Consider the following 14805-nt stretch of genomic DNA (forward strand, 5'->3'; position numbering starts at 1 on the left):
CTCTTAATTAAAGTCAGTTGGATGCTATTATTTTAGTAATTATATTAGACTCTTTCCCCCCGTTTTGATGTGACTTCCAGCTTGGATAAAGTTAAATTGTGGTTGGAAGCATAGACAGTGTGTTGCCGTTGCACGCTTCAAGGCTACTCTCCATGCAGTGCACTCACTGTTTCATCAAAAAGACATTTTCAACAACTTTATTACACTGAATCCATAAAGCTCGGAGACACAAAAACATTACTTTTGTTTGAAGAGCTTTTTCTTCAGGCTTTTGTCTTCTTCTCTAACAGCACCAATCAATAGTGACCTTCAAACCAATCTGAGTTAGCACCTATGTCCCTGCATACACAACAGACCATTAGCTAAGCCCCATCCCTCTTAGTTACTGTTACGATTCCTGTCAAGCGTTCTGATCTCGCACATTACAGTTTACAGTGACAACGGTGGCAGATGTATCACTTGAAAATTGCAGTAATTTGTGAAAAAATAGGTCTTCAATTTCACACAGAGGCAAACAAAAGTATGCTTCTGATTTCTAGACGGCGATCATGGATTTTGTCGGCTGAAATGAACTGTCGCTAGCAGATTTTTACCAGCTGTAGCTAGCTAGCGTAATTTAATGCTAACACTAAAACTGAATTGGTTGAAAACGCTATCTCCAGCTAACTAAAACAAGAAGGGTATGTGCATGAAAGCTATCTACAATATAATATAATGTTAAAAGACTGAGGCTGAAAGCTAACTATAGAAAAACATACTCGGACAAGCAACATTATGTTTTAATGTTTGAATTTTATCAGTATGCGTCACTTTTACATGAGAAAAGGCTTTGAGGATGAGAAGTAAGCAATGAGTTACTCTCCATGCAGTACACAATACTATCTAAAGCAAGTTTAACAGGAGTTGTTGGAGTGTAGACTTCCACAAACCAAATAAAGAGCAGGGCAGAGCTGCCTTTACTCAAAACTCTATATATTAGCACATTGGATCCCAAGCAGTGGATGTTCAAGTCCTGAACAAGTATTTTTCTAAAGTTACCCATATAATAATATAGTTAGCTAAAGCCTATATTGTGACTGCTCCTTGCCTCTGGTAATAATGCTATGAGTTACTATTTTAGGTAGCTAGTTAGCCAGGCATGCTAATTTTTGCAGCTTACCTTAAACGATAAACATGCAGTTTATCCTAGTCCTTACACTTTTGTGTTTTTGAGGTTAGATTAAAATATCTAACCTTCAGCCTTGGCATAAAGCACACATTAATGATTTAGAATATTAGTGACAGCAACACAGCTCAGAGAAAGTTATTAGGTTTTATTTTTGGTTAACGCAGGGCAGTCTTTGTAAAAAAAAAAAAAAAAAATGAAAAACTGTGCCCAGTAGAACGTCTTGCTTGGGGCCTTGGTCCTTGGCCCCAAAGAGATCAATTAACTGTGGATCAGAGTGATTCACAGGGTTCATTTCTACCTGTACTGGCCCTTTTTTTCGATACATCTCACATCTCCCCCCTCTAGTGAGGCAGGCCGCTCTGACAGGCAACACTTTTCTCTGTAACCTCCCCTGACAGGGTGAGAACATATCCATCAAACAGAGGCTACCGCGACAGACAAGCTTGGTGCTAGACAACTTGACAGACTGGGCTGTGTTCATCTCTGCACAGCTTTGCCCTCATTTCATCTCACTCTGTGTTTTACACTCTTTTTTTCACCCTTACCAGCTCCCTTTCTCTTTCTTCTAGATCAATATTTCTGTTACTCTCAAATGTATGGATGTTTGAAGTTGCTTGTTCTCTCTTGTACAAACTCGGTCCATTTCACCCAGCAGTAAGTGTGAAAGGTTACTTTTGGGATAACCTCCAAAGACCGATGTGCTCTTCTTCTCATGAATTCTTGCATTATAGTACATTTCAGGGTTTTTGCTGTTTTTACTTTTTGACTTTTTTTCTTGCATAACCCTCTGTGTTTTCTGTCTCCAAAGATGTACAATGCCCGTCCTTACAAGTGGATGAGTGGAAGTTTCCTCAGACACCCAGGCACAATATCACTGGTGAAAAGACAAATTCAAATACTCAAACAGATACATATGCTTCTCTAAGTTTAATTTACGTGGGTGCTGATGAATGTCATTATGTTATCAGGTTTTAATCTGGTGAGGCAATTCTCCCTGCTCAAGAGTGTCGATGTCAAGAAGATCCGCAACCCTCGAGGACCCGTCATCCTCCGCCTGGGCAAGACTGCACTCCTACGCCCCACCGAGTAAGTTTCCAGCACCTACAGACAAACACATCTTGCACAAACACATCGTGTACAGCTTTAGGTGCTGGAGAATGTATTACAGGAAGTGAAATAAAGTGAATTTTCTGCTGGATTTTCAGCTTTCTTTAGGCCTATGTCGACAGGCTCTCGCTTTACATGCCATGTCTGAAGAAAGAGTAAGGCAGAGATACTGAACACCCTATGGCTAATCAGCCTCTGAACCCTCACTCAACATGTCAGTGCTGTCCAATGGCTGTTGTGTAAAAAGCAGACACTTGGCAAACCATACTCCACGGGTCAATCTCTGATTGCATTTCCAGAAAGCCCACTTCATTTCCCTCACCACTGACACTGGCTTGTAAAACTGAACTGTAACAGCATTTTGGTTTTCCGGGTGTGACCACATATACTTATTGTAACTAGTTTTCAAATGGAATGTCTGGCTTATTTGCTTGAGCACAAACTATAGGAGTGATGCCTTTATTAGTAGGCAGTTGCCAGTAAAAAAATCAAAAAGTTGCAAGGGTATGAATTTAATAGCCGCATTTGAGAACCTGAGCTTGTTTCTGGGTGAAGACACCTGCAGCCATAAAATCCAACAGAGCACGGCTTCCTTTCACAACAAGGTTTTGCAGCTTGACATGGTTTAATTATGCTTTCCTGGGTTTTCATGTTGTTATTACACAGTTGTTGAGTGTTGATTATGTTTGGAATTGCATGACAAGTGCTTATTGGGGTTGTGCTGGCTGTTTTTCAGTCCTCGTGTTTTCTTTTCAGTTCTTGCAAACTATAGCTGGTTTTCAGACGGCTGAGCTTCTTTCTACCCACCGATAAAGCAGTTTTTCAGAATTCGCCAATTGGGTCAGCCTAGAGTATTTTATCACTCTGTCCAGCACTGTGAGCTCCACTTGCTTGAAGGCCCGATAAATCTGTCGACAAAACACTCTTTTTTGGTAGAGACATTTTGTTCTAAAAGTGTCACATATATTGTTTGTCACTGGCTTAGAGAGTAGTTGTCCTTATGAAAACGGGTGGGGGGAACACTAAAAAACTGTCACTTCTCAGGAAATCAGTATCTTTGGAGCCAAAGAGGAAAATCCAAGATGTTTTTGTTTTGCCTCTAACCGTACAGAGAGAAGACGAGAACACCATTCTCTATCTCTTCTGTGATGGTGGTTTGGGATTTTGTTATGGTGCAGCGTTTATTGAAATTGTGATGCCATTGAGAGCTTTGCTGTCAGTTTTATCAATGAAGAATGCTACCTGGGTGACTTCCTTTTAACTCAGACAGAGAACAATCAATGTTAGCATATCAGCCTTGCTGTCGTCTGCGTTTCATTCTGCTTCTCTCTATACATAGAACTCACTGTCTTCTATACATGTTTCTCAAAATGACTAAACAGAATCAGAGGAGATGCTTGCTTTTTTCCATTTGCCTTTTCCTTGTTTGCCTTCTCGCCTCACCAAAAAGTAGACGATGAGAGAGGACTGTCTGTCAGCATCAGTTAGTCCTAATGTTCCCTTTTGTTAATTATTTGCTTTTAATGTTTGTTTTTTTTGCTTTTGCCTACTTAAAGTGTGTTATATGAAAGGGTTTCAGGCATTTTGAAAAAAAGAGTGGAGGCGGAGAACAGATGGGCGTTGGGATATAGTGGTGAGGGAACAAGAGGGTTAAAGTTTTGAATCCAGGCAGTAAGTGAATGCATCAGAACAAACCTTCAGGCTTGTTCTGTGGCTTTTTCTCTCAGTAACAGTATGAGTATGTGTGAGCTCAGCATGTATGCATGTGTGTGCTTGTGTGTGTGATGGTGAGCATATGTGTGTGTGTGTGTGTGTGTGTGTGTGTGTGTGTGTGTGTGTGTGCTTCTCTGCTTAAATCTGTCTGTGTGTGTACAGTATGTGTGCAGTTGCAGCATCTTACATTGGATGTCCCCCCTTTCCCAGTCCCAGAGTATATACTGTATTTCTGAAACTGAATAACACATGGCTCCCATCCAGCCCTGTCACTCAAACAGCTTTTTAATTCATCGCCGGTGAGGTTGACTGAAGTGTCAGACGTGTGTATAGTAATTGGAAGGCAGCGTTTTGCTTTGTATCAGAGGCTAATCCATTCAGCTAATCCAGGGTAACACAGATGAGTGACAGCCAGATGAAGCTACTTGTCTCTCGCCTCTCTCAGTTGTTTGCTGACAGTGAAATGGGCACCAGTCACAGCTGGTCACATGCATTTTAATTTCAGCAAAATATGATTTGATTGCTTTGGGCCTGTTTCTTTTATGCAGCTACAGCGTGTAGGAGAGTGATATTATGGCATGAGGCCAAGATCACAACTCTTTATGACAGAACTGAAATGCGTTTAATGAATTTGGCACTCATTATCACATAGCAAAAGTGGTACAATTTACAGTTTGCTGACACATTAAGCATTTTGCTTCTGTTCTTATGCAGGAATTACTTAATAAGCACAACTGTAGAATTAATTTATATTAAGAGATTAATAAAATTCTAAGCAACCAAGGATAAGGAGTGCACTGGTGCTCTTAAAATGTTTCTGTGACCATGGAAGGATCATAAAAGAGCTATCATGTAGGAGGGGAATAAAAGGGGATATAAGTGAATATCCCTTTTTAAACAGAGATACTGCAATACTGCCGTAATGAAGAACCGTCATTACGCTGGAACCAAAAGAGGCATGACGGCTAACGCGACGGCGTCGCGTCGTGCCAGCTCCCCCAGTTACAGACCTCGATTCAGTTCTGTTACCATCTCCACTGCCGGCATAACAGCGGAACGACAATGCCCCCCCATTCCGTGTTCGTACAGAATGGCAAGAAGGAATAATGGCACAATATTCCCACCTTGAACAGGCTGTATAAAAGGGGCTAATGAGGAGCGCATCTATAAAGATATTTCAGCTTACATCTGCAGAAGGGGGAGGATTGGTAGACTGAATTTGTGGTACCAGACTCAATGCATTAACCAAACAACATTCTACCTGCCAAACATCAGCATGTTAGCATTGTTATTGTGTGCATGTTAGCATGCTGAACTTAGACTATCCTTGACTAGCCTGGACTAGCCTTGTTCAGAGTTTCACCTACTATTCACCGTGAATCAAATTTTGCTCCAACGCGTTCTCATTCCCAGGGCGTCAAATACAGACGTTTTGTCACGCCCCTCGTATATAAACGCACAAGGTACCATTTGGTGTTAGTAGAAGACGCCTACACAAACGATGTAACGCCACTTGGTTAGGCAGTAGGAAGTCAGGTAACGCAACTTTAAACTTTAAAGTCAACGTTAACTTTTGGTTTCACACAGGACACGAACTCCGGACTCCTTGGTGACAGTCCTGACACCCAACCACCCCACCACCTCCTTAAGCGGACTTTGTCACTTTTTAAATTCCGTCACCTGATTTCATAAAGGCTTTCTGGCAGCCCTGTGCATCTAATAGACGCTAAAGGGTACCTTGTGCATGTTTATATGACGCTAGGGGGCGTGACAAAATGTTGGTATTTGACACCTTGGGAATGAGAATGGGCTATTCTGCTCAAGCCCCCAAAAAGGCTTTGGCTAGTGCTGCCAATGGTGATATGAACCATAGTGGGGCACTATCAGCAGCAGGCCTATAGAAATTCCCATATCCAAAGTATAGTTGTCAAGGTGTGTGCTGCTGTCTACACAGTTAATTTTCTTCCTAAAGTTGTTTAAAAGTTTTGTTAAAAAAAAAGAAAATAGCCATAGGAAAAAAAATGCAACGTGTAACAAAATTTGGCCACTATACAGTAGCGTGAAACTATGTTCTTCCTTTTATGTGTCAGGTTCGAGCTGTTTAAAATTCCTTTCAGTTAGGTGTGTATAATACATTCAGGGATAGAAACCCTCTCCACTGAAAGAAATAGATTCCAACACAGTTAGAACCCAGTGTAAGGGTGCCTGTACATCTCTCCAGGTGATATTCCCATCTTAAACCAAAGATCTGCTTTTTCAACATTAGATTTCCTCTCCCCCTCTTCCCCTGTGCCTCTCTGGCTTGCACTAGACTTTCTTCTACCTTTCTTTTTAAACAAGAGAAGCAGAAGTAACTTTCTCTCAGAGTTGGGAGAGGCTAGATCTGAATCTGTCTGGCCCATACTGAGTGATTTATCTCCCCATTGCACGTTTGTGTGTATGTGCGTGTGTGTCTGTGGGGTTTGTGTGTTTTTTTTCTTCGGGACTCTGAACGTAAGAGGCCAAGGTGAGGTACTTCCAACTTAAAAGTCAATAGTTTGTGAGTGGTTTTGCGCCCTGCAGCTCGTGTCACTAATCGACAGCAAAACAACTCTATTCTCAACATTGGTTTCTCTCTTTCTTTCTCTATTCGTCTGTCTGTCTCTCTTTCTTGCACACACACTCTCTTTCCATCTTCATTTTGTCTACCTACATACTTTTCTGTGGATTAGTTCATTCCAAACTCTCATGCATTTTTATATTATATGTAGAATTTCTTGGTCCCTCACTGTAGTTTCCTCTCTCTGTCTGTCTTTCTTTGTCTCTCTCTCTCTCTCTCTCTCTCTCTCTAGATCTCAAGGTTCAACGTTTTCTCTTTCTCACCTTTTCTCCTACTCATCCTCTCTTTGTTTTGACGTCCCGTAGTTGGCTGTTTTCCCTTGGATCTTCCCTCAGTCATAAATCACTGTCACCCCACTTCTAGGAGCGGGAAACCAGCTGCCAGCATCAACAATTCTGTGTGTGTGTGTGTGTGTGTGTCTGTGTGTGCAAAGCGAGAGAGAGAGAAAGAAATAGAGCAAGAGAGAATATTTCAAAGTGCTCACCAACTCAGTGAGCATGCATTTCACTGGGCTTGTTTGTGAACCCTTCATCTCTCAATACATCTACACACATCCATGGCGGTTAATATTTGTGTGTGTGTGTGTGTGTGTGTATATTTGTGTGCTTAGATGCCCTTGACCAAAACTGAGGGATGAGGCTCGCCAGACTGTATCTGCTATGAAAATGAATGCCAGGGGGTTACACACAGTGGGCACTGCATTGTACTGCTGGCTGCAGTCACACATTGTGGGGAGACAAGCAAAAAAGAATGAAATAGGGAAAGAAAAACAAACATGCATAGGATATAAAGAAGGTCACACAGGAAACACACATATAATTACGTTGTCACTTCACTCATGAGGACATCAAAAAAAGATAGGTGAACCCAAAAGTTGTCTTAATTTGTCAAAAGCTCAATTGAATTAGCTGAGTTAGCTCTCTGGCTACCAACTGCATTTATGTCAAGACAGATGGATAGTCATTATTGTCCCAGAGTGAAATTTGTTTTCAATGCTTACACTAGTCTCAAATGAAAAACATACAAATACACACAATATACACCAGGACACTGACACATATGCACTTATACACACATGTTCCTACATGTATCCCCTTACCTACACCTGTATACACACATACAGTACAGACCTACTGTACAACTGCAGTAGTGTTGGACAGTAACATTTTACAGTAATGTTATTTCTTTTTTTAGTAACCAACAATGTAAAGGCTTACAAATTGAAACTCATTTCCTACAATTACTAATCCTGTTTGCACTTGGATGGAGAGCTGATATCAGTTTTGTGTCTGTGTGGTCAGACTGGTCTGGCATGTGTTAGATTGGCACAAGGTCTGGAGGTGTGGAAAAGTGTTTAGCTTCTACCTAAAGAGATGAAATGTACCAGTAACTCCAAAGTTCTCTTATTTACATGTTGCGTCTCCTTTTTTCCTCCTTTTTTGGCCAGTGAGCCTACAATCTGGAATCACCTGGGTTTTATTCAGAATTGGAGGGTGTGTGAACAACACCACAGCTTCATTGTAAGGACGAGATGTCTGGAGAGCTGTGTGCAGTCACTGGGGCTAAGCTCGCAGTTGAAGGGCACTAAATACTTCCATACTGTAGGCTGGCTGCTTGTTAAACCACAGTGTCGTGTACAGAAGATGTCAGTGTTGGAGGTTTTGGAGTTAGTCAAAGTCACATTTGATAGAGCTTTGCTGAGTAATGAAATTAAATTAACAAGTAATGGAACTAATTACTTTTGCTGTGGAGTGATTACGTTTTCAGTGAGTAATATGTAATGAGTAATTGATTTGATTTTTCAAATAACATGTCCAACATTATTCATCTATACATCTATTCAATAAGGTATTTTATTTAGGGCTGCTTTGACAAAATCAACCTCATCAGGGGTTATTTTCTCAGACTTAACAAAGCTCCTCCAGACTGTAGACTCTCCTGTGCTTAGCTTCACCGTTTCACAGCTGCCACGTATGGAGGAGTGACGTGTCCCTGACCCTTCTGAACTTCTGTGTTCCAGTCAGGTGTTTCCTCATGGCTTGCCTGAGGAGTTCACCCTGATCTTCACCCTGGCGTTAAAGAAGGCTGCCCTGAGAGACACCATCTACCTCTTCCAGATATCTGACCAGCAGGGATATCCGCAGGTGCAGCTCAACCTCTGTTTCCCCATCGCCTTCATGCATTCCTGCCTCTCTTTCCTCCTATCACTATTCCTTCCCTGTCTCATTCCCTCCTTCAATTTTCTCTCTCTTCCTTAATCTCTTACCTTTTCTTCATCATGCCCTTTGTCTTCTCATTCTTCCTGTCTCTCATCTCTCTTTTGCATAGTCATCCACTTTCCCCTTCGATTTATTTTCTCTTGTGACACCTTTTCAATTCTCTCCCCCTTTCATTCCACGTGTCTTTTGTCCTCTCTTATTCTTCTTCCGATCCCCGTCTCTCTAGCTCCCTGTCTCTCGGTCGCTCTTCCCTCGATCATCTTCTGCTGTCCTCTTTCATTCACCTTCATTGTTATTCATGTGTGTTCCATGATGAAGCACTGGAGTCCCTCAGAGTACCCATAATCACTAAGAGTCTGATGCCAGATTTAAATACTCAATGTGTATGATGGATGGAGGCCAAGTCGCCTCATTAGGAGTGATTGATTGGCTGTACTGCTCATGTGTATAATTAATATGTCTTCCCCTTTACCTCTTCTCTGCTACTGTGTTCTACAGCTCTGTTAGGTGGTAGCAGCATGTACATATTACTTTTTGTTGAAGCCACTTCCAGTCAGACAACTTGAGATGCAGTACATTTTTCTTGTGCATTGACATATTGAACATAGTGTGTGTTTAATTAGCACTTGTGCATATTCATACATCACTTTTCTCCCACCCCTCTCATCTTCATACCCTCCACTCCTCTCTCTCCCCTAACCCTGACATCGCCACCCAAAACCCAGCTCTCTGTAGACCTTAACAGCCCTGATGGCACCCTGTCCCTGCGTGCCAGGGGGGTAGACCCCTCAGCTGACCTGGTGAGCTGCATTTTTACCGGGGAGGGGGTGGAAGCCCTGTTGGACTTGCGTTGGCACAAGGTGGCCCTCAGCGTGCAACTCGGAACTGCCTCCCTCCACGTGGACTGCAGCTCCATTGAGACCAAACCCCTGGAGCCCCGTGGAGTTCTGCCCACTGACGGACACACTCTGCTGGGCATTCGGGCTTCAGATGCTGCGCCTGTGCAGGTACGGATCTATGGAGAACTGGAAAAGAAAATACTGAAATGAGAGGAGAATTTGTGTGAGCTTTTGATTAAACATGCAGTGTCTGACTGCCCTATCTTGGCATTGAAGAGCTTTTGATCAAGGCTAAGCTTTGCAAAGTAAATGTCATCTAAACTTACTATTTGAAAGTGTGGTGACCTTTAGTCTTTAGAGCAAACTGTTACTTGTCCGTTTCAGAAGTGTTTTGAATGAGCCAAATTCCCTTATTGGGATCTATACCATGGAAAATGGCATGATAGTGCTTACAAAATGTAATTCAATATACACTTGGCATTTTAATTAATTAAAATTTTCCAGACTCCCCTATAGAGCCATGTTTCCAGCAGGAAGGACAGAGTGAAATAGTGGACCAACCTCGCATAAAGACTTTTGTACTGAAATCCTTCATTCTCTCCATGTGTGTATGTGTACATCTATATGTGTGTGTATGTTTTCTTCTTATTCAGTCCTGATTAAAAAAGCGAGTGGACTACCTTGGAGAATGGGCATGTAGTGAGCCGGGACCATTAACGCTGAATAGATCCCGTAATCCAGGCACTTAGTTTGACGATCAATTAACTGGCCTAGTTAGAAAGCAGCCAGGGTCTTTTGTTTGCGCAGGTAGGACGTGTTCATACATACACGCACACACGTACACGCGCATCTAAACCTCCTGACAAAGTGCTTTCCTAATGGTTTATATAGATGAGAAATGAATTGGTTATTTAAACTTTATTTACATTATTAAATAAACAACACAGAGGACTTATGGAGACCTGCATGATAAATAAATCACAATCTCTTTCTCTCCCTCTCTTTCTTAGATGGACATTCAGCAGGTGATGCTGTATTGTGACCCCTCCCTCGCCATTCAGGAGGCCTGCTGTGATATACCTGGGGCAAGGGTGAGACTGGCAACACTCACTAACTGATAAATGATTGATTAACAATAACAAGGGATTTGTGTGGAGCAGAGACTATTCACAGCTGCTCTACAGTGAATTTGCTCCTGCGTTATCCTATAAAATGCAAATAATGGTAAACCTGGAATATAAACGAAAAGTTCACCTTTTTGGCAAATATTTTTATTTACTTTTCTGGCAGAGAGTTAGATAAGAAGATAGATGCCATTCTCGTGTCTGTGCAGTAAATATGAAGATACAGCCAGTTAGCTTAGCTTAGCACTACAACTGGAAACAGGGGAAACAGCTAGCCTGGCTCTGTATGAAGGTAACAAAATCTGCCTACCAGCAGCTCTAAACAGCACTAATTAACACGTTATATCTCATTACAAAAAACAAAGTGTGAAAACAACAATTCACAGTTCGACAGTGGATTGATTATTTCTTAGCTGGAAGCTGTTACTTCCAGGAGTCTCCACTGGTTGCCTGCCAAGAATTCACTGACTTTCACAAAATTCTTCAGTGGTGCTGATGTTTCTCAACAAGGGGTGTGAACCTCTTATGCCAACTCAAAGGGCATCCATTTTAACCAGTTGGCCCCCTTGCCACCTCAAATTATTGGTCTAACCCAGTCTCCATGGGGCTAAGGTCGGGTATGAATATGGAGCAACATCGTCACAGGAAAGGGCTTTGCTATGGCTTTAAAATTGTGCCTTTAGAGGTTTCAGGCTCACACAAATCTTAATTTCAGTCATTAGGCGCCTGCCACTCTTCAACTGATCCAGTGAAAAAATCTGTGTTTGGAGCACCTTCTAACCTCTGTTAACATGCATGTTTTGATGGTGGGGGAAACCTGTGCAAACACGGGTAGAACAAGCAGATTCCACACAGAAAGACCCTGCATGAAGTGAACCCATGACTTCTTGCTGTAAGGCGACAATGCTAACCACTGTGCCACCGTGCTAATCTAGACTGACCCTGGTGACTATAACTCAGCACTTGTTGCAGCTGCTTCACAATAAAAGTCAGTTATTGGCTGAAAGGTTACTGTGCAACAGCTGCAAGAAAAGCTGAGTTTGCGTTATCAGAATTAAACACCCTAAACAGTCTCTGCGTTTGCTCTGGAGGCTTATTCTTGTTAATCAGCAACACTTTGCATCATGCTCAATTTTTTTCTTCCGACCCTTTTTAGGTGGTCAGAAAGAAGAAAAAAATATAGCTGCCCACCTTAGATTTTGATATGCAGGGAGAGCCCTTACTATATAACACTCTCAGTTACTTGACTTAGGCTTCCACAAATATTAAAACGCCTGTCTTATTATGTTAGTTAACAAAATATTCCTCAGAGGCTTTGTTTAACATAGAGTATTATGTATACAAATGACTAGGGTTTAGGGTAATTCCATTGTGTGCAATTATGTCACATCAACTGTGGTTTGCCAATATTGTTTGTACTCCTAAAGTGTGACCAAAAGCCTAATTGAAAGTATCACTTGCTCTCTTGCAGCTTCAGAAATACCATTTTCTACACTTTTTCTTTATATATCCCTTTCTTTCTCTTGCATATCTACTTCTAGTCTTGATCAGTATTTTTGTGCAGTTATTTTTTGCAGGCTTCAGACAAAAGCCTTATCAAATAGAAAACAGATTCATTGGACCTAAATGTTTCTGTTAGACAGGCAAAACAGAGTAAGTGATTGTTATGGGAAGAACTGCAAACGGCCAGTTCTTGGGTTTATTTTTAAGCTGAAGGTATTTTTGTGCTCAGCCAACTTTTTGTCAGAATTCTCCAGGGTGTCTGTGCTTACGTGTCTGTGTGTGCATGCGTATGTGTCTTTTTCATTACCAAATGGATTTATGAGAAAGATACAAATAGGGTGAGAAGTTCCCTCAGACGTTTGAAACTGTAGAGTCCTCTGGAGGAAGGACTGAATGCTGAAGAAGGAAACCTCTTCTCATTTGCCCAATGCATGTGTGCTGCAGAGCTCCCTTCAAGCTTTGCTTGAAATAAGAAGTGGAGGAGCATGTGTGCACATATGTAGACGCTCACCCTCATGCTCACATACCCATGAAGGCTGCAGCTCCTTGAAACACAAAGGAAAGAGCTAGAACTGCTAGTTGTCAATAGCTCTGACCTTGTAGTTTGACTGCTACAATGCTAGCATCGTCTAAACAGCTGCATGCTAGCATTGTCATTGTGAGCATGTTAGCATGTTGACGTTAGCATTTAGCTCAAGGCACCGCATGATTTACAAGAAGAGACTTATCCCAGATAAAAATGTGTCGTGCAATATTACAAATATTGGACTATACAATAACTACAGTAAAACATAAGACTAAACCAGGAAATATTTCACTTCTCTACTTCTGGTTAGATCATCTGCCAGATTACCAGTCCTGACGATTTAGCTCAACCAGCAACAATAGGCACAAAATGCAGGGGGATCTTTTTTATGTCAGATTGTTACATCCTGCCCAGAGTAGAAGAATAGGATTCAGGTTGGAAATCACCAAAGTGTTCTTTTACCCATTATGTGTCTATTGTATGTTTGCAGTGCCCACCAGACACTCCCAAAAGCCGCCGTGCTGCTGAGAATGACCTGTTGGAAAACACATTTAACCAGGTAAGTCAAAGCCTGCACCCACCAACAAATGCACACAAAGATTCTTACAGAAAAAAAAAACAGTGCAAAACATGTGTGATCACATACAAACTCATAAACATATACACACATACACTAAAATACACTTCTTATGCTTTGATCATTGTAAAATCAATGAAAAGCACTTATATCCAGTAACAAATTGAGGGGAAATGTCAGAGTCACTTCCTCATCATGAATTATCACATGGTTCCCATCAGGCACAGACATAACACATACAGACACGGACAAGCACTTGGCCTCAAACAGCTTTGTTCTTGAAACAGTTTAAGTTGTCTTATATGCTCCTGCTGGCAAGCAAACACTGGCCTGTAGGACTTAGACCAAATGGCGTAGTTGTTTTCCCTTGAAACTCTGCCGTGGAAAACATGTTTTCTACCGTGCTGCAGTCTGAGTTTTATATGACTTCAGTTCAAGTCTGCTGGTAGTAATCATTCAAAGTGTCCGCGGGCAGCATCGAATGCATGACAAATAGAGCCTTATGCAACACATGGGAGCAGTTTATCCGCAAATTTCCATGGTGTTTTTTATGGTTGCTTCAATGCTATGTGATACATGAAGTTCGTCCAGTATAACGTAAAGGCAATTCATTTTTGTTTCCACACCCGCTTGTTTCATCATTCATATTAATGGGATCTATATCCAATTATCTATTCATTAGGGCCTGGTGTTTGTCTTGTGGAGTGCTGGTGTTAACTTAGAGCTCTGGCAGACCTCAGGAGTAATCAATCCCATAGATGTTTCCAGGCAAACACAGTTTCAATAACTCAGGCATGGCATCTCCCTCTGTTTCTTTCTCTCACTCACCTGTCATTCTTTCTCTCCTTCTTCTCTGCTATCAGTTGTTGCAGACTGACTGTTTTAATGTGTTTTATGATGTTTATCCTTATATAGTAAAATATTCCAGACCTAGTAATGTTACGACTATCTTCCTCCTTACTGTGTTGTCAGTCATGCATAAATGCCATGAATGCAGCCCAGACACATTTCTGTCCTCATTTCCCATTTTTTAAATATCTATTCTGTCACCTTTCTCATCTGCTCTATTTTGACCATTTACACACATGCACATACATGCAGACTAATTTGAGCAGTTTAGCTTTATACACAGCAAATGAACAATGTAATCCAAAATTCCTGTGTGCAGGCCAGATGTTTCTGAGTCATAGCACTGTTCCATTAATCTAAGCCTCACTGAATGACAGTGAATTAAACTCAGCATACGTGCAATGTCATGTGTTCTGTATGTGGAAAGAGTATGTACATTATTGCTATGGAGTGAACACAGTGTAAACTGGGGTCAACTGTTGGTAAATTACTATTTCTGTGGATGTATATTCCTTTGATAACCCCATAACATACAGTTGTTGAAGTAGCCTTAAAGGGGAAGTCCACCAATTTACACATGA

At 41.4% G+C, this 14805-nt stretch overlaps 1 protein-coding gene across 5 annotated transcripts in view; it reads left to right on the forward strand.

The window, feature by feature from the left end:
- Positions 1–14805, forward strand: part of col16a1 (collagen, type XVI, alpha 1) — a 67196-nt gene that overhangs the window by 14460 nt on the left and 37931 nt on the right. For all 5 annotated transcript variants that reach the window (XM_044171026.1, XM_044171028.1, XM_044171030.1 and 2 more), the window contains exons 3-8: positions 1977–2045; positions 2137–2254; positions 8608–8731; positions 9532–9813; positions 10656–10736; positions 13289–13357. In XM_044171026.1, coding sequence (XP_044026961.1) covers positions 1977–2045; positions 2137–2254; positions 8608–8731; positions 9532–9813; positions 10656–10736; positions 13289–13357 — 743 coding nt within the window. The remainder of the gene's footprint in view (positions 1–1976; positions 2046–2136; positions 2255–8607; positions 8732–9531; positions 9814–10655; positions 10737–13288; positions 13358–14805) is intronic.

This window comes from Siniperca chuatsi, linkage group LG17, assembly GCF_020085105.1.
Source record: "Siniperca chuatsi isolate FFG_IHB_CAS linkage group LG17, ASM2008510v1, whole genome shotgun sequence".
Taxonomy (NCBI): domain Eukaryota; kingdom Metazoa; phylum Chordata; class Actinopteri; order Centrarchiformes; family Sinipercidae; genus Siniperca; species Siniperca chuatsi.